The sequence below is a fragment of the Dicentrarchus labrax genome, unplaced genomic scaffold (genome assembly GCF_905237075.1).
Source record: "Dicentrarchus labrax unplaced genomic scaffold, dlabrax2021, whole genome shotgun sequence".
In the NCBI taxonomy this organism is placed as follows: domain Eukaryota; kingdom Metazoa; phylum Chordata; class Actinopteri; family Moronidae; genus Dicentrarchus; species Dicentrarchus labrax.
In genome coordinates, this window is record NW_026136701.1 from 16,051,449 (window position 1) to 16,078,541 (window position 27,093).

Here is a 27,093-nt window from a genome sequence, read left to right on the forward strand (position 1 = left end):
AAAGGCACAGTGACTCACTCATCAGCAGCAGGGCTCCTCAGACATGAACTGGACACAGTCTGAGTTGAGCTGTGCCCTCAAACACAGCACCGCGCTCGTCTGAAAGCCGGGGAGAGGCTACAAGGTCAGCGCGCATACAAGGATGGCTTTATGCTGCTGATGGGCGGGCTTCCTCTAATTTTAGCAGACAGCCATCCAAGTTCAAGAGATATGTGATACCTTGTATTATGAGGCGTTTCTGCAGCCAGAGCTGTGGGGAAATTAAATGTCAAGGCACTTGTATCAACAGGCACACCTTCAAAAAAAAAAGGCAGCAAGGGCAACAAACTGGGATGCATATGCAGGGTGAATTCATGACATCTGGGTTGCTTATGAAAACAAATTAAAGTGATCATGAATGGCAGCATTGATAGGGGTTGTTTAATGGATAAGAGCATCAATAAGCCTACTGCATGGTGCACACAGACAATAATTACTGCTGCAAGAGGCGTCCACCTTATCTGTATGATTCATTAAAGTTAAAACACCTGCGTGGAGATGCTTCTTCTGTTTTAAATTCTAATAATTTTTAGCTCCTGGCTGTAATCTAATTCGCTTTTAATTAGTGCAACCACTGTAGAGCCTATACGGGAAACAACAGGCGGACCCCTCCTCCTCCTCCTCCTCCTCTTAATTTGTGCGCGTCAGCTGCAGGTCTGCAATCCTTGTAGAAATACATTAACTAGCCTGTTAACAGGTATTCCTAATTAGGATGCTGTTTCTTTCTTCTGGCGGAGTTAACAGTGAGGAGAGCAGCAGTCATAACAAGTGCAAAATAGATGAATAAGACGCTGGGAAAAAAAAATATGTTCAGTGGAGGAAGAGGATGAATGCAGCGCGACAGGAAGAACGAAAGAAAAAAAAATCTCAATTAACTAATGAAATGATTAATGAATTTGACAGCTTTACCTTGAGGCGACGCGCGCTCCTTCATCGTCCTCCTCCCTTCGATCAGGTGGATCCTAAATTCAGCCCCTCAACACTCAAGTCCCAAGTTTAGTGGTTTGAGGAGGATTTCGCGAGGATTCCTTGAGTGATGATTGCCGCTGTTTGGCTATAAATACCGCGGGGTGGCTGGGAGCCAGGGGAGTGTAGCTCAGATGAACGTAAACAGGCATGGGGACAAGAGCGAAGCATGGAAATAATCCCCCTCATCTTCACTCCGCTCGCTTGCGGTGATGTGAGTCACTTTAAATGTGGGTCAGGATGATGAACGGCTGCTTCCTTTCAAAAACTTGATTTAAAGAGTTAAAGTAGGATTGTGTCAGTCAGTCAGTCAGTCGCAATGCTTCATCGGAGGAAAAGTTATTTACCTGTGCAGAGATGAGGAGTTGTTTAGTGGGAGAGATGAATGCAACAGGTCTACAGGCTGCTCCTCTGAGGGTCGGGTGTGAACTCAAACGCTCGGGTATGTTTACCACTAGATGGTGGACTATAGCCACATACCTGACGCCCAGCAGGTTCAGTGAATGAGGGATTTCACATCAGAGGTTCACAGTATAGGTTTTATAGCTCCACACCCATCCTCATATTACTCATATTGACTATTTTCTCTTTTACTCTTCTGTATCTCAGTGCATCTGTTTGGGTAAAACTAGGACATTTCTCTGAGTGAAAAAGCAGTAGTGAAATAAGTTTTCAGTATATATATATAATATTAATATTAATTAGTAAATAATCACCTGAAAATAAGAATAGTTGTGTTTTTGTTACCTTACAATGAGCTGTTTTTACCTACAGAGGGAGTGGGTCCTCTTCCACGCAGGCCGCCATGTTGGACCGCCATGTTTAGCCCAGATTGGACAAAGCTTGGAAGGCGAGCAGTATTCAGTTGGTTGCAAATATATATATATATATATATATATATATATATATATATATGATACAATATATTCTGTCAATGGTTGCAACAGACCTTTTTTCACAGCAGCCATTTTGACATGAAATAGCAGCACAAACACAGGTGTTACCACTGATACTGATTATGGCTCCGTTCCATTCAGGTCAGACAGAGTCAGGGTGCTGCTGTTGAGCCTGTGGGCTCACTGGAAAGGCTCTGCTACACTAAATGGAACAACCTTCATTAGTGTCATTGGTTACACCTGTGATATATATATATATATATATATATATATATACACACACAACACCTGAGGGCTAAATGCACCAATATAACCACTAGAGGTCGCTAAGTACAGAAGTTTTAGTAAAATATATAAAGTAAATATAGGCTATAACACTGCCTCCTGTCAGTGTAACATTAACATTACCTATTAGTGTAATATTACATATTAGATTAGATTATTATTTTTAATGTATTATTATTTAAGCTGTATAAATACTGTTGGGTCTTGTAATCTATAACAATATAACCTATTTAAGATGTGCGTTAAATATAAATAATATGTAAAGTAACTAGCCTGTCAAATAATCAGGTTATTTAGGCTATTTGGTGACAGAGAAGACTGGCTACTGTAACATGAACGACATTAGGAAAGATCAACCAAAGAACATTTTCAATTTCAGACATTATTTTATAGTTTTAGTTTTATTGAGTTTAAAAGCAGTTGTCGATTGATCCTTGAAAAAACTGTCTCTATTTATTCATCATTTATTTATTATTGTAAACAGCATTATTCCTGTGTTGGATGTTTGTCTGTAGACGAACTGCACATTTTTGCATGTTCAGCTGACCTGTAATTCAATCACTAAAAACTAGTTTACATCTAGTTTAGTATGTATTTGGAATTAATCAATTTAAGTGTAACAACTCAACACTGTTTCTCTTTAAGGGAAGTAAAATATGATTTACTTACTACTACTATAAATATGTAAATGAGCAAAGGTGTCAGATTTTTAATTGATGGGAAATAGTTTTTAGTCAGTTGTCAAAAGAAAGAGTATCCCCCCAAAAAGTGGCATATATGTTGCATTTTATTGTTTTCTTTGTGATTTAACTTCTGTATATGAATGATAAAGACTCCTCTTGCATTCCTAATTCAGAAGATGCATTGATGATGTAATATTGCTCAGTTGAGTGATGGGATGCGGTTAACACATTTTTTTAAAAGCTAGGACAATTAGTGGACCTCAAGTTTATATTTCTCTGGTCAAACTATGTTGTTACCTTTGAAAATTCTGTATTTTCACAGTTTTTTTGCAGGTTAGAGGAGAAAGAGGACTGAGAAAGAGTAATCAGAGATTACTTAGAAGAAAGGGAAAATCATACAAATTAATTCTAAAGATATGACTCTGGAGCAGGTGAAGTACAGCAGGATTAAAGTATAATATTTCATTACATGTATTTTCTAACTTAAGTGGCTCTCACTACATCAGGAGAGGGAGTCTGATGTTAGCAGGCATAAAAAATGATTGAAAATGCAAAGGAAAGCCTGCAGCTACATTGTTAGCAGGAACAGATCCAACATATAGGTTTAAGAATCAAGATGTTAATTTATAAAACTAAAAGAGAAAGAAGTAATACTGAAACTCAGATTAATGAGATAAATTCTTAGTATTTTGGGTGGAAAACAAGTCTCTAACTATTAATGCCAGCACTGTATATATGGTAGAAACTTTAATGTCAGGGACAATCTAATTGTATTAACTTCATATATTATAAATAAGACAAGGTTTTCCTCCTAAATGTATAGGACACTTTCCTGTGTCTGTACTATTATGAAACTAGAGCCAAGGACGGAGAATGCTTTTTCTGTGATTAAAACAGAGCCACGATGGTCCATGTACTTAATTAAAAGGTCAGCCGTGTTCATTTTAACTTTTCCTGTTATTCCCTAAGCTGGGGAAGAGGTGCTAGCAGTGGGACCAGGAGCAGAGCAGGAACCATCTGCCACCAACAACACCGAAGGGTAAATGAAGACTTCAAACTCAGTATTTCTCTGTCTAAACCTTTTAATTTTTATCCTGGGACGGCTTTCCAAATCTTTGTCTTAATCAAGATTATGTTATTGTTTCATTGCCCTCCCCATGGTGTGTCCAGAGGTAGCACACAAATATCTCTGCAGTATCTCAGCGGTTGTTGTCAGACATGTCTCCGAGGATTTTGTGACAAGAAGAACACTGAGTATTTTCTTATGTCCCGATGCCATATTGTGTGAATTAGATATGGATTTATGTAATCTAGCAGAATCATCTCTGTGAGGAAATAATTGCCGTCTTATCCTCCAGGCACAAGGCCAAGTGGATGCATGAAGTGGAGACGCCAAGCAGAGAAACTGCTGCCATTGAAAGAAAAAAACAAAACAAGAAGACATTAGAAACAAACCATCAGGTGTATGTGTAGGGGGATGGGCATGCTGTTTGGTGCATGAGACAGTTGGTAGTAAATGGTTGGCAAATCAAATCTGGTCTGGCATGAGAGGCTGCCCTGAAGGTAAACATCAGGTTCACTTTGTATACTCACTGGTTCACATTTTACAGACTCTTGCTTGGTGTAATGTTGTGTTTTTTCTAATCTTAAAGTGTTTCAGGGTCAGATTTATTAATAATTGTACCGTCTTTATTCATATTATCTACAACAGTCAATCTATGAGTGGTGTTTGGGGCTGTGGAGATCAATTGCAAGTTAAATTAATTGTTCTTCAACTCATATAAACATGAATTAATCTGCAGTCCAGCCAACTATAGTGGAGTCTTCAAGTATCAAAGTCTCTAGTTTGAAACAACTACATATTAACTCATATTTTATTTGTTCTTATGAGTTGTGAACACTTGGCATGTATTGTGCATCTGAGCTTCATTCTATCAAAATGTGAAGTTGTGCTTTAATCATTTAGATGAGTTATTGCACAGATCTCCTTCTGTGTTCAGTGGCTTACAGACTTTTGGTTCACGATTCCTTAAAATTAAAGCAATTCCTACTTGATTGGTGAACAGTTCAACCAGAGAATGATTTTGCCTCTTTGGGTTGATTCATGTGATTACATTTTGAGACGGAAATCTATTCCAAGAAAAAAAAAAAAAAAAAAAATGTGATGTTTTCCATCATTTTCCAAGTCCATCTTAGAGTCAGTTTTAGCACGGTATGTCTACAATAATGGACAACTTTGTCTTTAAGAAAAAAGCTGAATTATCTCAAATCATTTTCCATCGAAAATGCCAAATAACTGAAAGAAGTATTTTAATCATCAAGAGTCAGTTTATTTTCATATTCTAAAATGCAAAGGACATAACAGGATTTGAGAATAAATCCAAGGTTGAGTGCACAAAAATGTTTCACTGCAAGCGATTATGTACAAGAATGAAATCAACAAATCTTTACAGAACAGGTACTGCATCGATATTTAGAGTCAACTTTTTGAACCTAGTAACGTAGACTAAACTGGACTTTGATTCATTCGTACTGAAGATCATTTTTTTAAACACAGCACATTAATTAATTTACATTGTAGTGAATTAAAAGTGCTGAATTAAAAGTTCACCATTAGTGCATTAAGGACCACTGTATGCTTGTTTGTTTTTCATACATTAAAGATTAAAATCCCATAAAGGTAATGCTACGTGGCCTCATAAACGGGCCTGTTAGCATTAACTTGAAGGAGAACAAACCAAACTACTGTTCTCTCCATATGTTTACCCAAACATGCTACCCATAAATACATTGGCTAGCAATTACAATTTGATTGTACCATCATAGTATAATTAGTGCGTCATAGGAATATTTACGAATCAATGGTAAACCTTAAATTGTTTCGCTTGCAGCATGAAGAATAGTTGCCGCAAACATTTGGCAAGATTTTTTCTGTCAAGCAGATAACCTGTAAGGAACTCTCTGTTCAACAAGTTATACAGAAACACGACTTCAGTCTGGGTGTAAATGATTAAGATAATCCGTTAAAAATTAGGGCTGGGTGACATGGACACATCCTCATGAAGATCATTGTGTAACTGTCTTTTTTTTTTTTTTTTTTTACAGTGTTTAGACCCCAGGATACCCGCTGGTATGTCTAGTTGCAATGTATTTTTGTTTGTATGTCAGTTAAATAATGCAAACTGTAGTTAGGAAATGTTTCTGGAAACTTCCCCATTTTAAATATGTTCATTTTAAGAGAAAGTTGCATAATGATCCAACCAGGTGATGCAGCGGGATGCAGTGCACAATCAAGCCAGAGAAAAATGAGTTGTACCATTAGTGATGAAGAATATTTATACACTTTGATCATCACGGTTAATGTAACCCACCCAGCCCTAGTTTAACTTAAGCCCATGACAGTTTGGGACTGATCACCATTACTCCCAGTGTCAGTCCAGGAAACAACACTGCATTTTGCTGGAATTATGCCTCTACTGAATACAAGATACAATGGATTTGAAAGCTATAATTCAGTTCAACACTATGCGTGCTATAGAAGAGAAGCCAAAAACACTTACTATCAGTTTAAATTAAATCAAATATGAAACTGACCATTTCTCAGAACACAGATGAGTTTAAATACATGAGTTACACAATTCTTCTTCTTTTCTTTTTTTTTTTCAAACCTTCAGTAGGGAATAACGAAAGTGCTCTGGTCAAACCTGTAAAAAAATAATTTATACACACCCCCGTCGTCTGACCAGAGGATTTGTCACAAAATTGTTGACAACTGTTTTGCTTATTGATGGTCCTCCTCCCATACACTCCGCCGCTCCTCACTCGCCTTTAGTTGTCATTTGTTAAAGGGAAGGCAGGCAGGCAGTATGACGGTGGAACAGGCTGGGCCCGCTAAGGGCTCTGCCACCTCTCCCTCCAGCTCTGTCCATGTTCCTTTCTCTGGGCTGTAGCAGATGGTAGAAGACTTATAGGCCCCCTGAGGAAAAAAAGAAAATCAAGTCAGTCTCTTCATTCCTCTTGGTGCTGTTTGGATTTCTGGAATGAAAAAACTTGGTTTTTATATAAAGGCGTGTAGTCAAAAAAAAGCAGCAAAAACTTTAAAGATTAAAGTCTGGTGATTTTCTATATTTATCTTTTGTCAACAAATTCCAAAAAGACTAAAATCAACAATGAACTGATTCTAGTATAATATAGCGTCTTGCTCTGTGCAACAGACTTCAACTGTTGACCAAAAACGATTAAAAACACATCATTGTTGCACTGGGCGACACAATCCTTTATTACCATGAACACAGACACTGTAGTTTATTGTTAGTCCCAAATAAAGTGTGTATTAATCCACAGCTGAAAATAGTCCCTGACAGATCCAATATTTTGAGTTTGAGCAATATTTGTTAAAAACTACAGTGTCCAGATGTTACAGAAAATGATTTAGCTTTTTAAAGATAAAAAGGGGCAGGGAAGTGGGAAAGAATTGAGACAAACACATTGTTGGTTTTGGTCTTTTCATCTTGATTCGCTGATAATAACAGAAATATAGAATTTTGCCACTCTTATCCTTCAATAGAAACTAATCTCGTGTGTAAGAGTATACCATGCTCCAGCTGTAGCCCCCCACGAGGAAGATGCTGTCATCCAAAACAGCACAGCCCGGGCCGCTGCGACCCTCCAGGATGGGTGTCTGCAGGATGTTCCACTGGTCAGCTTTCGGGTCGTAACACTCCACCAACATCACGTCTAGATGGGAGAAACCTTTGCGAGAGAGGAAGAAAAATATCTTAAAATAATGACAGCACTTCAGTGTATCACATTCGGTTATTATTTCCTGTAATTGTAGGTCCAGTTTACAGTAATAAGCTGCTTGTTTGACTTTAAAGGCCCTGAAAACCACATTTTTACAATCAGCTTCTCACTGTGAGAGATGGCTTTTTGAACACATAATCTTCAACCAAAGTAAGAACAGTTTTAGTTCTTTTTCTTACTGATTTGAAGTGGACGGGACTCCTTTGGAGACACTTCTGTGCACCAATCAGTATTTAACAACATTTAAATCAAAATCTGAAGACAGTTTAAGGTTGTTTTCACATTTTGTTAGCCCACTGCAAATAAAATCTGATCAAACTACTCACATGCAGTCCTGAGAAAGCATATTAGCTTTATATGTAGTCATGAATACTTAATGTTATAGAGAAATATGTACCAGAGATTTGAAATCAAGTTTTGAATGTATGCAGCTAACAGACCCTGGTATTGCACAGTAGGGCCAAATTAATGTACTGCCTGTTTTTCTTTAAACTTGGTGCTCAGTCAATATACTGATAACAACATGATAACCACTATATATGCAGGTAAATACAGAGGAAAAAACAAACAGATAAAACATTGACATCTGGATCAGTCCAGAGAATCTTTGTTTTCCTTCATTCATTCCTCCCAGGGCCTCTGAAGCCTGGTTGATTATATTTACAAGAGCCGGCTTTTTCCCGAGCACCCGAGATTTGCCACAATCTGAAGGCAAAGCATGTTTTAATATAGCACATTTCCCTTCAAGAAAGCTGTGTATGTGTTTTAAATTGAAATGGATGTACAAACACACACTTGAGTAGAAGAACCCACATCCATCCCACAAAATAAACCACAAAGAAAGACATGAATCACACACACACACACACACACACACACACCATAATGAATCACAAGCCTGAGACAATGAATGTGAATACAGTTGTGACAGATTTCAGCGCACTTATGAAAAGTTTTCATGAGCTGTATTTGAAGTGAAAAGTCAATTAGAGTTTGCAAATTGTAAACCATGTACACTGAATGTACATTTAACAGTCTTTTTAATTAGTAGTGTAAGACTGTATTTCAGAATATCACATTCAATTTCAGCTCCCATTCAGATGCAAGCATTCAGTTCTGCTGATCAAACACAAAACACGTAACAGCAATTCAGTTTTTTGTTCAGTTTTTCCTTTTGTGCCTTGAATGATGAAGAGTGAAAGAGAAGAGGGAATATAGGTCACAGAGTGTAATAAAGGTCATCATCGCTTGCTCATAATAGCAGCATCTCTTTCACACAGCTTTGAAAAAAAGTATCAATCTTGACCTGTTTTTTTGTTTATTTTTTCCCCGAAATGTTCAAGCACCTACCTTTCAAATGGTTTCCACCAATAGCATATAGGCGGTCGTTCATTCCAGCCAGGGCATGAATGGCACGCTTTGTGTTCATATCCTGTTTCCTAGCCCACACGTCCATTATAGGGTCATAACAGTACAGCCAGGACACATACTCTCCATTGTGAACTCCTCCTGCAACAGGTAAACACAGAACTGTGCCTTTAATACTGTGACATACTGGCTGCTCATGTAATAAACTCTGTAGGGCAAAATGACATGTGTATCTCAACATATGATTAATACCTATACATTATTGATTTCTCTCTTTAATTTAATTATTTAATTATTAATTAATCTATGCAGCCACATGTGCTTACAGAGAACCTTTTTGGCTCTTTTTTAAACTTGATCTTTGTATCACTGGCTACATTCATTATTTAATTTATTTTCTGATAGATTGCAGTGCGTCAGAGTTAATGGCGCCTTCTCCAACCAGCTCTATTCAAACACAGGTTCCACTCAAGGTTGGTGCCTTTGTTCCCTCCTTTCAGTCTAATATTTTAATGACTGGCATGCTGCATAGTACAGTACAATAGTCACGTCATAAAGTTCACCGATGATTCAGTGATAGTCAGCTTTTGGAAGATAGGATTTTGGTTTATGACTTGCTGTGTTGGCGTGATGATTCTTTGATTTAAATGTCACTAAAACAAAAGATATTGTTATAGATTTTATAAAGTAGAAGTATTGTATAGACTTAAGACTGAAGTTATATTGAGTTGGTATTGTATTGTGGTGTTTTGAGGCACTTTGCAAGAGACTTGGTGACAATCAAATCAAAGCGTAAACCAGGTATTCAGTCATGTCTTTAAGGAAGAAAAAATTTGTTCTGAATATTTCTCTCCAGCCTTTGAGAGAATTGTTTGAAATTTGGACCTCAGTTTTTCACTTGAAGCTGCATGGCCAGAGGATAAAAAGATATAGGGCTCACATGTTCCTGATTGAAGAGGAACTCCACTGATTTCACTCATCAAAGTCTCTTTAGGTCCTGGGGAGTACTATTGCATTTGTGAAAAAAAGTTGACTAAAGCATTTTCTGTCTTCAGAGGGAGCTGTGCGAAAAACTTGGTTGGAACTCTTTGAAAATTTGAAAAAAGTGAGTTTAAAAGATTCATTTTCTAAACTGATAACATGTTTTGTATTTAAAAATCTGCAAAGTAAATAATCACTGTAGCTATCAAACAAATAAATTGGAGTAAAAAATACAATATTTTCCTCATAACTGTATTCGAATAGAAGTTTAAGGTGATAGGAAAAAGAAATATTCTAAATATTAAAAAGTAAAACTGTTTGTGCTTGAGTAAGAGCCTGTTTACACCTGGTATCAGAATGCCTCTTGGGTGATCCGATCACAAGTGGACAGCTCTAAATACAAGTGTAAACAACTGCCGGGACACATTGTGATTCCGATCAATAAAACCACTTGCCGAGGTGTTCTGGGACGCATATCTTCTGTAGTATAAACACTAATGTATCCTGGGCCACACAGAGCAACTGCCAACTTAACTGACATCCTGTAAGTACAAATGAAACACGCTGTCTATTTATTTCCCGGTAATGCAAATTATGTGCTTGGGTTCTTTTACCTGCCAAGATAAGCAGAAGATGTTTGTGAACACACTGTCTATTTCAATTGATTTGACCACTGAACTAGTAACCGCAATATTCCCAGACTCCCTTAAAAACAGATCACGCAATTTTGGGAGTTATTGAGTGAGGAGAAACTTTATAAAGTTTGTGAAACATTATCTACGACATATTGTTAATTATTTGGGCCATCTTGTGAATTCAGGAAACATTACACATTAAGTTATTTCTTACAGAGTTATTTCCCAGCGTGTTGGCTAGACGGCAGAACAACCTCCTCTACCGCCGTCCACTGTGAGTGACTCTCTGACAGCCTGTTAGCAGCCCCGCGACAGGAGAGACGCTTCATGGTGGGAGCAGGATGCACACTTCTACTTCCACTGGCATTAATGTCTTTCTTTGTCATCTGTGACGTGAAAACATCAGATTTCCACATAGTCAAAAAAGCGTGTGTCCTGCTCATAAAGTTCAGTTATAAAATCCCACAGCGCAGTAACGTCTTTCCTCCGGGGCTGCTGGCAGCGCAGGTAAAAGCAATGGGCTAGTGTGTCACTGAAGTAAAAAAAGGACAGTAATAATGGACACTGGCTGACAGAATAGTAGCGTACAGCCCTACAGAGTGGGTAAGTGAGATCCGATCACTAGTGGTCACTCGAGATGCACGTGGAGATACCAGGTGTAAACAGGCTCTAAATGTATTTAACCACATTCCACTCCTACTTTATTCAGTACTGCATATGTGTGTATAGTTATTGTCTATGGTCACTGTTTTAATATGACAACAACACATTATCCATCTGTGATAAGATGATTGATACTGTTGTGCCTATCATATATTAATGTTTTAGAGGATGTATTTATCGTTTTCAAATGAACATCAGGCACCTTTTTAAAAAGGACATTCTGTATATTTTATGTAGCAGAGTGATGATTAAATTATTTGAGGAAAGCGTCATGACAGAAGAAGATGGGATAATAAGTCTGACTGAGTGACAGGTTCTCTCCTCACCTGATATGTAGATCTTGCCGTTGTGCACGGATCCTGCATGGGCTGCCAGAGGCTGCGGCAGAGACGACACGTAGTTCCACTCGTTGGTCTCCAGGTTGTAGGACTCCACGCTGGAGAGGTAGCCGCTCTCGTTCCTACCACCAATCACGTACAGGTGCTTATCCAGGCGGCAGGCAAAGAAACTGGCTCTCCTGAGGAATGAAGTGTCATCCAGACAACATCATTAAACCAGCAATGACAAGGTTTTCCACAGTTTGTGTGTAAAGTGGAAAAAAATGATTTGCAATAAGTTAACTGCTTAGGGCTAGTTACACATTTACCAGCTGTGAGGACCTGTTTGTGGGTGCTCACAGCTGCCAGTGTAGTGTGTGTACTTATTTTTATATTTCAAAAAGCTCTTATTCTTTCATACTCTAACCTAAAATAAACAGAAAGCATTATACAATGTTTGTATGCAAATACTAATACAAAATTAAAATAATTTTCATTTTAGCACAATTTTGTTTATCTTCTTAATATTTGACGTATTAGAAGTCAATAATATTTGTGCATTTCTTCCAACAACCCTGGAAAATCCTATAGTTTGTTCATGCATCATCAGAAGTACCGTACACATATATGAACAGACTTACCTCTCCTGCATAGGAGGCAACTGTATCCAACTGTTGAATCTGGGATCATAGCGGCTGACAAAATTAGTGCTGTGCTTTCCTGCAAAACAGATAGAAATCAAGATCAACAACACTGATTACTCAAATGACCTAGTTGAGTGAGTCTTTATGGTATGATACAGTTTAAGCAGATTATGGCAGTGCTCAGTTTTAATTGGCCTACTCTTTGCCAATGTCCTTGTTACATACACTACCAATGAAATGCACAACTGTGACTCTGCAAGTCTTCATTTAATATAAACATATTATCTGAAAATCACCGCCCACACATGATAATTGTAGTTAACAAGTGTTGAAGTCTTGTCAGAGAGTGATCTGGTTTTGGAGGATAATGTGTTCAGAACTTCTTAAATGATCTCTAATGATGATTTGTATTGTGTGGATTTTTACTCTCAGAGCTAAACATACCCGACTGACTGCAGCACTCTATTGTTGTGAAACTTTGTGGAATAAGAACAAAAGGACAGCATCAGATTGTTTGATCATTTACAGTCTTTGTTTCTTATGTGGCAGTCCGTAACCAGCATTTCACAAAAAGCACTCTTAACACTTCTACACCACAAATATTTCAGTGTTAATAACAGTTATTTTTCTATGCCAATTATTGACAAGTGTTGACTAGAGTGTTGTTTGTCCACTCAAAGCTGATCTGGCTCTAGGATGAGTGTTTGAAACTATCTGAAAGTGTTACATTAACTCTGATGGGTTTGAACTTGCATCAACTCTGGCTCAGAGCGCTCTCTAAACTAAGTCAACACTGACAAATGTGCTGTGTGAAATCACTGAAAAGCAAGACGTTCAGTCTGTGGTGTTACTGTACCGTTGGGGTTCCACTGGTCCTCTCCGCCCAGCAGCAGCAGAAAGTTCTCCACCTCCACCACGCAGTGATGGGCGCTGTTGTAAGGCATTACTAGACAAGACACAAAAATCAAAGGTGTCAATCACTAAAACTGTGAATGATATAGGTCAGCAGAAGGTAGATAGTACCCTGTGGGCAAAATCTGACCCTGACTTTTAAAACTTGGTAACACTTTATATTAAGGTGCACATAGCCACAATTAACTAGTTGCATGTGGCTCTTTATTAGTCAATATAAAGCAGTTATTATTGTCTTGTTCTGCATGACCATATTCGACAACTATTAGGCCGTAAGACTTTTCCCTCAACAACCTGCTAATTACTGCTTACTGATGGTAAGCAAGGAGAACTAATATGCACTGCTCAGTGTGGGTCAAAGTCACAGTCAGACTTTGAACTATTAAACTTGTATTCAACCTAGATTATAATCTCTTTTTTTTTTTTTCAATTATTACAGATTAAGTTTAAGTTACAAGTAAGACCTTACTTTAGAATGGGAATTTAGAGGTATTTGGAAACTATTAACACTTGTAGTTTTGTGTTTTGTTACATAGCAATAAACCATATTTAATAAGTGTTATTAAGAGAGAATGACTATTCTTGTGGTACTACTACTAACATTAAAATATACCACAGCAGCTATTCATCTAGTAACATATTCAGTACATCCAATAAATATGATATTTACTGCATCATACTCCTCATCAGGTGTTAGCACAAGTTAGCATAAATAGCTACAAGCCCACAGCTGCAGCAGAACTCCTTGTGGAGGATTTCCCCTTGTGTATGTTTTTGTGCTCCCCTCCTCTCCTCCATCTGCTTTTGCTGGCATGCCACCATTGAGATGTAGAGAAAGGTGTCAGTAACAATCAACATTATATATCTTTTTTTCCATAAGAATAGACCATATTTATAAGTTCGTATTAAGAGAGAATGAGTATTCTTGTGGTACTGCCATCTGTTAAGGCCCTCACTGAACAAAGCATTTGAACTAATTGTAATTTATGTACAACAACTTTTTTGCTTACTGTCAGTAAAAAGTAATTAGGAAGTTATTGAGGTAATAGCCTACTAGTCATAGAATATGATCATGCAAAATAGGCATTACTAAGTGCTTTATAATGACTAATAAATAGCCAATATGCTACTAATATGCATGCTTATAAGCAACTAGTCAATGTTGAATATGTGTACCTTAATATAAAGTGTGACCCAAAACATTTATATGATTTCTCATAAATGTACAGTACATAACATTATAAATACAAGGCTAATAAACCCCAATAAACGTGACATTGTATCATTACATAATAATCAAGGCCCCTAAATGAAGAGCAGCACATAAACCAGGTTATTTAGGCCATACCTAACCCTGGTGCTAAAATAAAGTCTAATAAATGTACCAGATAAATAACTCTTGATACCCCATGAACACCTGTTTGAGCTTTACAGAATTGCCTCTCACAAACACAATAAGTGGTGGTTTAAAATAAATAGTGTGTTGATAACTTTTTCTAGGGCAAAAACAAAAACGGTACTCTCATTAATCAATAAATGAATACAGCCACTGTTTAGTAAGTGTTGATAACCTATCAACTACATCTCCAGTCTCATAGTGCAACACAGAACATGCAATCTTGTACATGAGTTGTTTTTTGTTCTTTGCCAAGATGACATAAATGTCTCTAACTCTGTTGGCACTTAACATACTAAAATATACACCTGCCATCAGGTATCCTAAAACAGTTTGATTAATCAATTTTATTCTATATTCTACAATAATACTTAAAAAGGAAAATATATTGTAAAACTACATTAGCCCATTATTGAACAGTGCTTTAAAAAACTGAACCTAATTGCAGATCCTTAATACAGGTCTCCTGGTCTGGACAGTAAATGTTGCAAAATTGTGCATAAAACATCTACAGAATCTTAACTTTTAAATAAGCAACATTTGCATTGGCAGTGTTTCTCAATCAACCATTTTTATTTTGTCATGCTGCGTGTCCTATTGTTTGACAAGGAGGGCTCATAGTACATATTAATGTCAAGATTGATTTAATTTGCAATGTACTCATCACAACAGGCTATTTCACAATACTCAGTGTGAGTCAGTGTTATAGGATTTATTTCCTCTCCTCATTGCTTTTGTTTTGTAACCTTTCATTCATCCATCTACATCTATCTGATGACGTATATGAGTTTGTATTTTCGGACCAGTCAGTACTTCATGACTGAATTTCACACTGCAACCCTTTTCTCTCCTGCTAACATTATACCACAGCAGCTGTTCATCTAGTAACATATTCAGAACATCCAATAAATATGATCTTTAGTGCATCATGCTCCTCATCAGGTTTTAGCACAAGTTAGCATAAACAGCTACAAGCCCACAGCTGCAGCAGGACCCCTTTGTGGAGGATTTCCCCTTGTGTATGTTTTCATGCTCCCCTCATCTCCTCCATCTTCTTTTGCTGAAGTGACCCCATTGAGATGTAGAGAAATGGTCTTAGGTGACAGTCATAATGAACATGATCGTGTTCACTCAATAAATCTCAGGCCCGGTGCTTTTTGAGCACAAATCAGTGAAATGTTAAAGCCCACCTGTCTGTCTCCATCAGTCATTTCCACTGTCACCTCCCCAACGCCTGATGGATCACAGTTGCTGCAAAATTAGACAGCCTTGAATCTCATTTCTTTCCAATTGGCCTCTCCCTGCAATCTTACTCTGGCTGGCTGACATGTGCCAGTCCTCTATGGGAGGGGAGTCTCAGATAGGAACTAATACTACATACACTAAACACAGCTTTATCTTGAACGAGGGGATTAGGTTGCCTGCCTCCAGTGCACCTCAAAGACGAGTGCCATATGACTGCCAAATTCCCTTACATGCTATTTACATTATCATTCAGTCAGCAGTATATAGGACACGGATGGGCGGCTTTTTATTTGATGTCTAGCGACTTGTACTCATACTAAAAATCATCTTGTACCCATGTGAGAAGAAGATTACTGCTTTACAGTATGTCACAGGCTACAGTATGAGGAGCGCTGTGGGAGGATTTGGGACATTTGCCCTACCTCCACAGGTTCCTCAGAGACAGGTGAACAGTGGAAGAAGTGGCAGGCTATAATAATTGAGACCACTGTAATAGTCCTGTGCAGTGAAAATGATAAAACATATAAATATTTTTTCCCTTCTACAATATGTAAGACTTTACTGGGAATTATCGCCTGAGAAAGAGTGTGAATTGATATACCTATGTGACCCCTTTCCTACATCTCCCACTAACCCCAGGGGTGAACAGCCATAGGAGGGCAGGATGAGCAAGTCCTCTACGAGATGGGCGCCATCACTCCAGTCTACAGTGAGCTCTAGGGCTCACTAGAGGGAGTCAGAAACCTCTGCATAGAGGCACAGTCGGGGTTGGTTGAATGACTCCACAGCTAATGCACCACTGCTGCTCGAGCTCTGACGTGCTTTTAACACCATTACAATTGCATCCCACTGAGCTGAATTCCTTTGTTCTAGGCCATGCTGCGTGCATGAGGTCCATTTCCAAGTGGGAGATTTTAATATCAGGTTGGTTTAAAGAAGAAGGAGAGGAAAATAGCCCAGCATTGTGGCTGAGACTGTGCCTGCCTTTGTCTTGTGCTCGTCCACGCTGCTGTGGGTACACTAGATGGCAAACTTTACACTGGAATCAACGAGCAGTAGATATATATCCGAGACAACGAGAGGGATCAGATTCTTCCCAAATTGTGTTGATGAATGTCTTAATCAAAGGCTGTCCCTCTCAGGTTTCGCCTCATTGAAAAGTTATGATTGAATGTTAATAATCTTCTATTCCACATCCATTGTGTGGAGGCTACATCAGATGGTCACTGATGTGTTAAGGGGATGATTTTGCAGTTTTGTCCTTACACTTGGCCACGGACCATTTGAGTGTTAACTTTTTAGTTCTGAGTGATGGAAATCCCTATTGACCTTTCGCTTGTTGCAGTTTATACCCATGAGTGTGAGTTAAATGAGAAAATGACAACATAAACACCAGTGAGTTTCAGACTGTTGTGTATGCATGGCTCCTTTAGTAAAAACGCACCCTGGTAATTTTCAGCAAACATGAGCTAAAACAACAAACGACTGCCCAGAAATGTTTGAGGACGAAACAATGTCCAAAACTTTCTCTGAATTGAAGACAGCGTGAGACACAACAAGAGAAACACCACACCAGATTCATTAAAAAAAACTCATGCCATAAATTGAGATCATAAACCGCACAGTACCGAGCTGACAGAAAACAGACCCTATGGCTAATGTGTACGAATGAAGAGACACTGCTGAGATATGTCTCCAACCAAAACAAAAAGACAAAAACTCAATATGTCCGGCAATGATGATGCAAAGCACAGATATGGTTTCCCATTAGCTCCTGTTTGACCTTTGCAATATGGCAACAATATAGTGGTGAGCCTTAAAAGGTCAGGGAAGACAGGGAGAAAAAAGAGCATAGCACACTTTACAGAGGTGAGTCTTCAAACATGTTTTCTATAGACACTACATTTTTTTCAATAAAGTAGATTTTGGGGGGAAATTATGACAACTTGCTTCCAATATGACATCATGAAATCAATTTTATAAACTGTACTCTAGTATAAATTCCTACATGTTCTAGGATACATTTTATATTGTTTATTTTTGCTATTTAGTCAATTAAAATCATATATTTGCTTTTGAATGTTTGTATGAACAGTATGGCTCCTGTGTTGCACTAACCCCATCCATCTCTTTGGTATTTAAGTTGTCGGTACTCATAGGTCAACAGGCTAATTCCATGCTGCGCTTTAGTATGTATCGGGTAATTCAATCTCACGTATCGATCAATGTGAGTGAATAATCAAGCTACATTTAAAAGCTATTGAGGAAATATGGCATTCATTATTGTTAGATCTCTGCCACAATAGATCATTAGATTCAAGTAAATCTCATCATGCATCCTGCCAGCATATTTCAGCAAAAACAAGGGAAACCGGGCATGAAGCTCCACAGTGCTGTGAAGTCACGCTCTGATTAAAAATTTATATTAAAAGTGATAGTGATGCATTATTACCTAAAGGATTTAGGGAACTCCTTCCCCTCATTTCCTGTGGAAATTAACCTGTGTTAAAGTCATCCATAGGAACAACTTTCTCTCATCATAAAAGCCACTAACACAAGATGCCTCAGGTTAAAAAAAAAAAGCAGCAGAGCCTTTGCTACTCACTTGTGAGGATCTTCCATGTCTTTTTCTCGTCGTCATAGTACTGGACCAAATTGCTGGGGAGACGATCAGGTCCAGGAGGCAAACCACCCACCAGTAACAGCATTCTCTTATTGGAACGGATTCTGTAATGTCAAAAGTGTGGGTGTGTGGACAAGCGTTAGGAAACAGAGAACAAAACAGGTATCAAGACTTGAAATAAAACATCCAAGGGCCGGGGTGTGCACAACCTGAACCTGGACACCTTTAATTCCTTCATTTACATAATTACTTTGATAGCATCAACAACACTTTCCCTCCATATTTTTATTTGTCACTCTGAGAATGCATGCAACATATAATTGAAATAATCAGTGAATGAAAAAACAAATGCATGGTTAAATGAATGACTGCTCCTCGTCTGGGTACAAGTATTAAACTTGAGCCCACTAATCAAGTAATATGTGGTCACGTTTATCATGATTAACAAAAAAATTGCTGAACAGCGTACTTATCCTTTTGATGTGTTATTGAATGGTTATTGTACTCTAAAGATATCTTTTCAATTAGCTGTGAAGCGAAGATGGTCGCGCAGGGTGCCTTGCTGGAGGCTAAAAGCGCAATTGAGTACATAAACCTGCCTATACACTGTCTCCATTTCATTGGCTGCAGTGATTCATGTGACATCTCTAAGCCAGTTGTGAGATATTTCCTGCTGTTTGTATATGATATATAACCCAAAAGCCGCACACTTTACTGTACATTAATGACCATTATCTGGCTTCTAATGGATTTCAAAACAAATCCAGAAATTAATCACAATATGCAGTAAAACGATTAAGAGTAGCTGGCCTTTATATTCAGTCACATTCACCTTTTTTCCTTTTTCATATTTTACTTTTTTATGCTTGGGAGAATCACCGCCGTCTCGGTACATTCTCTCTGCTACTGGCCCACTCTGAAGTGTTTTGGGGTTATTCATATGCAAATGAGCCCCTGGACATAGATAATGGTGATTAATTGAGAGAGGAGAGAAACAGTGGCATGTGAAACTAATTATGAGGATTCCTGATTCTTTGCTCATTTAGGTCCATATGTGGGGATAGATATGTTATTGGAATAATGTGGGAATAGATACACGTAAAATTGTCTCACTTTAAGATTCCTTGTGAAAATTTTGATTTTCAAGTTTGGAGATGTCACGGCTCTAATTTTCTGCTCTTTAAAGATATATGCAATGAATTCAAAATTTGAATACGGATGCCATCACTGCTAAAAAGATTTCCAGTCTTGACTGTACAGAGTCAGCTCTGTAAACAAAACCTGACAACAGCTCCGTCAATCAATCAACTTACTGACAATGTCTGTCTACTTACCAGCTCCTTAAAGTGCTGATCAGGACAAACATAGAAGTAAGGCATGCAGTTTGGCCTATTTTTGTGCGAGTGAGACACGTCCACCCTGAATATAGAGAGAATTGTCAAATTGTCCCTTATTTGATAAAAGCTGCATTTTCCCAAATATAATACACACCCAAATATAATGAATTCCCTCTGACTGTGTTTTATTTTGAGTTACTGTGACCTCAATAACTGGAGTATCCTTGTACTTGTATCAGAATTGTTATGTAATTACCATATAATTCTGGTAACAATTTAATTACAGCATTTTAAATTGTGTTCATGAGAGTTGCTACACATCAAACGCATAGCCTTTATCTAGTTTGCTGCATCTTGTCTACACTGATTAGAGAGCAATTACACAGATGTGTGAGGAAATAGAGTTGTTTTTTCTTTGCTAAAACATAAGGTAACCTTGTAATTATGGATACAGTGTAGCATAGAGTAGATCAAGCCCCCCGACAGCTGGCATTCTTGTACAGGAAAACCCCCCACAATCTTCATTAACTAGGCCTCAAACCTCACATCTCTGACTGACCACCTACATGGTCTAGACTACACAGGCGGTGAGACCAGTAGGAGCGAGTGGGCAACACTTGAGTCGGCAATTTGTTCAAATTTAAGTAGGAGGCATTTAATCGCCTTCCGTCCACTCTCAAACAGCTCATGGCCGTGTGTGTGAGTGTGAGAGAGAGAACTCTGTGTGTCTGTGTTTCTCTTTTTGTATCTGTATATGTTTGTCTGTTTCGTCCTCACCTGCTGGCCATGGACTGCCTACAGTGCTGCCTGAAGGGCATTAGGTGGTAGTTCATGGCATCCAGGAGTAGTTTCTGGCACACAGGGTCACTCCTCATGAAGTCAACAGACTGCACCCTCTCCACCAGCTCTGGAGCAGGTATAAGGGCGAAGCGCAGCCTCTTCATAAGGTCCGGCGCATAGTGCATGCGAGTCTCCCGGTCATGCTCCAGCCAGAGGACTGACATCTGGAATAGAGCCAGTTCTGACTCCACAGGAGGTGGCAGAGCATCTAGCATGGCACACATCTCCTCAAAGTTCAGCAGCAGCACATCCTCCACCAGGTACTTGTTGGCCAGCTTCTTGGTCTCATCCAGTCCATGGAGTGCGGCAATCTTGCAGATCTGCTTGTAGTTTTGCACAGAGATCTGGTCGTTGAGAAACTGCACGCTGAGCTTAGTAATCTGGGGGATGTTGAGGATCTTGCTGACTGACAGCACCTCTTCCACTGTGTCCAGGGAAAGAGTCACATTGGCAGTGTACAGGTACTCCAGCACTAATCGTAGTCCAATGGAGGAGCAGCCCTGGAGTACCAGGTTATTGATGGGCCTTGCGCTGGGGGTCACCAGCTTGTCATCAGGAGAGGATGAGGGGGTCCCACTGCTGCCCTGGTCCCCTTTGCTCCCCTCATTGTTGATTACATTATGGGAAGAGAAGAGAGATCTGAAATACTGGGAGCAGGACGCCAGCACGGCTTTGTGGCAGTGGAACTGTTGTCCCTGGGCAGTGAGAGTCACATCACAGAAAAGCTGTTTTCTCCATAAGAGATTGAGCCCGTGCAGCAGGGTGTCACTGTGTGTTGGGTCAAAGGTGGATGTTCTATCACCCGATCTGGACATGACTTCCTGACTGTGAACGCCACCTAGGCAACAAATAAACCATGCAAGCCATTTACCTCAGGTCATTTATTTGCACAACACAACGTTATCCTACAGATGCTAGCAGTCAACTGTTAAAATAGCAAAAACGACTTCTCGAGTAAGTTATTGAACAGATCTCGCGTCCGTCCAGCGGGGAACAACCATCACGCCGGCGAGAATCTACATCCAATACGGCTTCAGTCGCTTTCAACTTTGAGCTCTGGTCGTAAAGCAACAAACAAAAACGCAGTAGTTCCCACGGCGTGCCACTCTTATTCATTCTTAACTCGAGAGCAAGATGATTTAAATGGAGGCTGAGGTTTGTGAAGGGCGCTGTCAAAACAAACCGAGGATACGAAGATGCTGCAGCGCCTCGGTAACGCGGCTGAAGTTGTCGGATAAGGCAAAGAGAGACAACCGCTACGGTGGACGGAGAACATGCAGCGTTCAGCTAACACTTATCCCCCATCTCCTATCTTGCCGCACACCCCCACAATGAGGACATTACACATCGCACAGATTTACGGAGTCATACAAAAGCAATTAGTTTTTGTCTCCGAGCCGTCAGCAGCAGTACGGGCGCCTTTTCGCTTTTAGCCCTACCTGAGTTACGCGGACGTGAGTATCGACAAATATTCACTGAAATGCAGCTTTCGGTAAAGTTAAACGTAATGTGCATATCTATTGTTTCTTCGGCAGCACAAGAAGCTATTTTCTATGTGCGTAATGTGTGTAAACTTGACACTAAGCGTGCTGTAACGTTGTCGCCAGATTCACTAAAAGCGCCTGTCACAACTAAATGATGTGAGCAGCTCGCCTGTGAGAAGGAGCCAAACTTACCTGACTTCAGCTCTTGACCAAAAAAAAGAAAGTAAGCTTCAGGTTTCCAAATAATCTCACTTGAATTTCCCCCTTTGTTCTCCTTTTAAAGAAATGTCCTTTCCTTTAAAGTCTATGGTCGGTGGTGTCTCCAAATAACCATTGATTCCAACTCATAAAGTCACTATTTTCAGGTTATTTGTTGACGTTGATCATTTGTTCTTCTGAATTAACAAGAAGTGTGTGAGTGTGTGAGAGGGAGCTGTGCTTTCTGCAAGAGAAGAAGAAGAAGAAATATACGTGTGACAAATTATGCTACCAAGAAACAACACATCATTATCCTTGGGCCTGGGGCTCAGTGAGTCGTAACGAGAGTAATAGGAAATCCACGGTTGGGGAGAGAAACGGTCGTGCATGGCCGGTGGAGAGAGACCATGCAGGGGTATGGATGCTGGAGAGACTCGCAAAATTATGGCTCAAGGCTATTGTAAAAACTGTCGAGCGTAAATGACTGCGATTTCAAACATCTATGGAAGAAAGAAAAGAGAAAGGGGGAGAAAAACCGAGTCTTTCCCTCGCTGTTATAGAGAGAACCGTCAAGTTTTAGTGCGCATTGCTAATTAGTCAATTTCTCTCTGCCTTCACAGCCCGACGACTTTGCTGCTGAGCTGAAACTGCTAATTTCTGGGACCAGCCTTTTTTTGGCTGTGAACTGGATGGATGAATGGCTTGTCTCGCACAAATGACAAAAAGCCCCTGCCTTAATCTCCATCGCCAAAATAACCCCTCATCTCATTCTGCTCCTGCTAGTCCTTCAAAAGAAGGTGCTCTACACAAACTCAAGTTTTGCATCTGTATCATAAATACCACATGCACAATAATGTACACATGTTGTTTATGATGTTGAATTAAAGCTTATAAAATCCCCCCCTTTTTTCATCCCTATGTGACATAAGAAACGAGGCCACTGTGCACCATGAAACACCCAAAGTGATGTGAAGTTATGAAACAGAAAAAAAGCAAGTCTAACATAACATACAGTGTTTTCATGTAGTATTATCTTGTCCGATCGGGTCATTCTTTCACGACCTGAGGTCTAGCTGCAGGCCTGTAAACACAAAGGGTTGAAACCTAATACAACATCCATCAGTGCACAGTAGTAGTGTGCTGTATGTGAAAGTCCTGGTTGGATATCCGTATGCCTTTACACTTTCACCTCCACAGACCCAATAAGCCTACAAGACTGGCCTTTATCCATTAAAACAAGCTGACAGATGAATCAATGAAAATGAGACTTTTTGTTGTCTTATGTGAACGTCCACTTGACCTTATGGTGTAAATTCACAGCACTCTATCACAAACTACCACCAATCTAAAAGCCCCTAGGTACTTCCAGTCCTGTATGATAAATCTAGTTACTGTCATAATACTCTATTGTACCTTCGTTTACTACAACCACAGTATACAAACTCCCTTCAGTTCTGTCCAGCTTTCTGCCTCAGGCTCCAGGTCTGGATGTCTTACACTGACATTCAAAAACTGGGAAACAAAGCCGCCTAATCTTATTATCTAAATTAAGGCTGTATCCTTCCTATGACCCTGTTCATGAATAATCAGGTAATGCAATCCTAATCATTACTGGGTTGACACCGGATGGTTGCAGGTTAAAAATAAGCAAAAAAATAACATTCTTGCAAATACAATCAAAAGCAGTTAGAAATGACTTATTAGGACAGAATAAACTGTCAATTAAATTAAGAGCTCAATTAGAGTAAAACAAAACTTACATACAGGACTCCCGTGGGACCAGAAGTGACAGATACCTCACAAGTTATGAAATGACAGATAGGGATAAATGGGTTTGTTCATGTACTATGAAACAGAGCAACACCATGCTACCGTCAAGCAATAACAGGCCACATATAGGTAGCATTTATAAGAGATGGAACCAGAACATAGTTTGATGTTTGAATATTTGACAAGCACGCAGCCTGCATATCCCCCCCACTTGTAGTTATACTGAGCAAATTCATTCTACATGAACTCTCTGCGATGACTGATTAGATTGTGCACTGCATCTCAAATAATCATCATCACTGAAGGAAAACTATAATACTGTAGTATTAATTAGTGTTTTGAAACCCCCACGAAAGCAGTTTGTATTGTTGTTTTACTACTATTATTGTGTTGCTTCATTTTCACTTGACACTGCAGAGCATTACAGTAGTTCACTGTATTTCACTTCTGAGTCACATACTTGTTATCTGCACTAGCACTCAGTTAGCACTACATTACCCAAGTCTCGAGCGAGCTATTCTAACGCAATAAAATGACCAATCCCAACTCTTTCAGCTCTTTGTAGCAACTCAGTCTCCTGAGGCCACTGGTCTTCAGATTGCAGGGCGTTTATGGTTGTAAGTTGTTGCAGTGTGCAGAGGGAGGGGGGGTCATCAGATAAGAGAAGAATTTCTAGACTAATTAAACCCTTTGAGACAAAGAATCACACCACAGTGATTTACAACTCTCTGTACCAGTTAACCCGACTCATATTTATCTGTCATATTACTCAGATACCATATCTACCTCTGTGGGTAAAAAGTATTTTGGTCCTCAACATTATAGAGACACAAGAGGGGAAGATATTAGAGTAAATAACAACAGTTATATGAGAATTAAGAGACAGCTGCTCAAAGAGATTCACAAAGATTCCCCTGATCATCTACTTCATACAGTGAAATGGATTAATAAGCTCCTTATTTGCCCCTCAGCTACTTCCTGTGTAATGCTTATAACATGAACATCTCATTGTTTATAACACAAAAACAAAACTAAACAACACGAACCAAAGACATTTTTGTGGCCTTGAATAACTGATTAAAGAGTGAACATTTAATCTAATCAGTGCAATGGAACAAAACAAAAGGAGAAGCTCCAAAGTTGTGAATAGCAAAGTCTACCAGGCATAATTCCTTTTGCTGGCTGCTGCAGAGGGGTATGCTAAGATAGAAAGTATTATTTTCCTAAATGGAAGGTGTCAGATGGTCACGGAAATGTGATCGGCTGTTCAAGATCACTGCTTCCCATCTGCAATTTGTGACGTGTGAAAGATTCAGCCCAAATGTGCTCACCAAGCGTAAATCCTCAGCACTTTCTCTTATCGTGGAAACGCAAGATAACCAGCTGTTTACAGATCAGAGAACATATCATATTAATATCATGGAGAGGGTGATAGCATCTTGTTTGTAAAATATTTTGTTAACTAAGTGTGGTGTGGTATGGCAACCTATAAAGTGAAAGTTGTAATTTATGTGTTAGTGAAACTGTTATAGTTTAAAGGTTTTTGTCTGATAAAAAAAAAAACCAGGGAGGGAAACAGAAGATGCTGCAGGAAGCCTCTTTAAAGAGGCTTTAGTGAGACAAAATTCATGCAAACTGCAGGTTACAGTAAATACAAAATTGTAAAGCAGCAGTATATCAGCAGTTCGATTTTAGGACCCCCCACCATCAGTTCCAGTTAATTATATGTCTAAATACAAGCTGGGTTCCTTTCTGTCCCCATGTATTTTATATGCTCTTAGAGGAGTTCACAGTTATGTGTGCAATAATATTATAATGTGATATGACTGTTTTGGATATGGAAACAGTTTCCATACGGTATTTTAAGGGGTTTTGATTGGGAGTTTCTGTTTCAGAGTCCCAAGAAACTGTAACTGTTTGTGGCAATGGTTGTACCAGTTTGTCACCTCCCAAGAGCAGCTTGGACACGAAAGAAACAAATGAGTTCACTTGAAGCATCGGTTTAATCTATAAAGGTGAGCAGAAAGTGAAAGGGTCAGTTCAAGTGTAACATTTCTAATAGCAGCTTTAGTTTATCCTGATGAATTTGGAAATTTCCAATTCATTCAGTCACATGTTTACTTGATTAAAATTTCTGACATATATTTTGATAGTGGGACTGATTAGCGCATGCTTGTCATCTCAGATCAAAGTTAGCCAGAGATGATTCATAAAACGTCCACAGTGTAATAAATTGTAGGCACTTATATTTGCCATTCAGGGAGTACGGGAGGCCTGCTGTTTGAAACCCCTAGATCCCCACACATGGCGTAGCCACCACAGACACGGCTCAGAGAGTCAGCCGGCAGCCGGGAGGTGAGCAGAAAGGAACAGGCGGTGTCCCCTTCAGAGTGAGCACAGGAGCATGTGTGTGTGTATGTGTGTGTGTGTACAGTATGTGTGTGTGGCATTTCTCAAATGACAAAAGGATACCAGTTGTGCAGTTCAGATGGGAGGAGACATGGAGGTGGTATGGAGACTCACCTGAGGGAGAGTCTGGGCTGTTGGGACCAGGGCTGTAGTGGAGACCCGGAGATGTGTAGGGGCCGCAGGAGGCCACTGTGCCGTGGAGGAGGTTTGGGGGCTGGAGGGAGAGGGGGCTGCTGTTGCGCAGTCTCCCCAGCGTGATGCATCTACCTTCAGGGTGGCAGCAGGCGTGGAGTGGGGTGCGATGGAGCGAGCACGGGCTCAGTGGCGCGGTCACCTAGGGACGCTAAAGCTGCTGTAGCAGGACTGATAGTTATTCCTTGGGAGAATTGCAAGATGAGCCCCATTGTATTAGCAAACCCCTTCTACTAAAACTGTATCAATGTTCTCGAACCTTTAAAGAATAAAGTTGGGGAGCAAAATATTTGACACTTATCTGAGAAGCAAATGCAGCATGCTTTAAAGTTGTATGTTTATCAAAATAAATATAATGTTTAAGAACTATGTATAGCATCTCTTAAAAAAATAAAATGTAAAATATA

The 27,093-nt window shown here is 39.3% G+C and overlaps 2 protein-coding genes and 1 long non-coding RNA gene across 5 annotated transcripts in view; 1 reads left to right on the plus strand and 2 right to left on the minus strand.

The window, feature by feature from the left end:
* The window catches only part of LOC127366063 (voltage-dependent R-type calcium channel subunit alpha-1E-like), a 59,012-nt gene extending 57,615 nt beyond the window's left edge, over positions 1–1,397 (minus strand). Inside the window, exon 1 of the mRNA XM_051404773.1 lies at positions 949–1,397. The gene's annotated coding sequence lies outside the window, so the exon portion shown is untranslated. The remainder of the gene's footprint in view (positions 1–948) is intronic.
* A 3,780-nt stretch (positions 1,398–5,177) lies between these two features.
* klhl14 (kelch-like family member 14) lies at positions 5,178–26,813 on the minus strand. 3 transcript variants are annotated; one of them, XM_051407905.1, is made up of 9 exons: positions 26,609–26,813; positions 20,571–21,471; positions 18,439–18,560; positions 13,137–13,226; positions 12,278–12,356; positions 11,646–11,836; positions 9,023–9,181; positions 7,464–7,621; positions 5,178–6,845 (listed from the first exon to the last, which is right to left on the minus strand). In XM_051407905.1, exons 2-9 carry the CDS (start codon positions 21,446–21,448, stop codon positions 6,705–6,707), a joined length of 1,818 nt encoding a protein of 605 aa, XP_051263865.1. In that variant the 5' UTR covers positions 21,449–21,471; positions 26,609–26,813; the 3' UTR covers positions 5,178–6,704. The 3 variants fall into 3 exon arrangements, with proteins under 3 accessions (XP_051263865.1, XP_051263859.1, XP_051263849.1); XM_051407899.1 differs by lacking the exon at positions 26,609–26,813 and adding an exon at positions 22,310–22,940; XM_051407889.1 differs by lacking the exon at positions 26,609–26,813 and adding an exon at positions 22,073–22,250.
* Positions 22,248–23,214, plus strand: LOC127367784 (uncharacterized). The gene is made up of 2 exons (XR_007885546.1): positions 22,248–22,340; positions 22,936–23,214. It is a non-coding gene; the product is annotated as an uncharacterized LOC127367784 (long non-coding RNA).
* Positions 26,814–27,093: the final 280 nt, after the last annotated feature.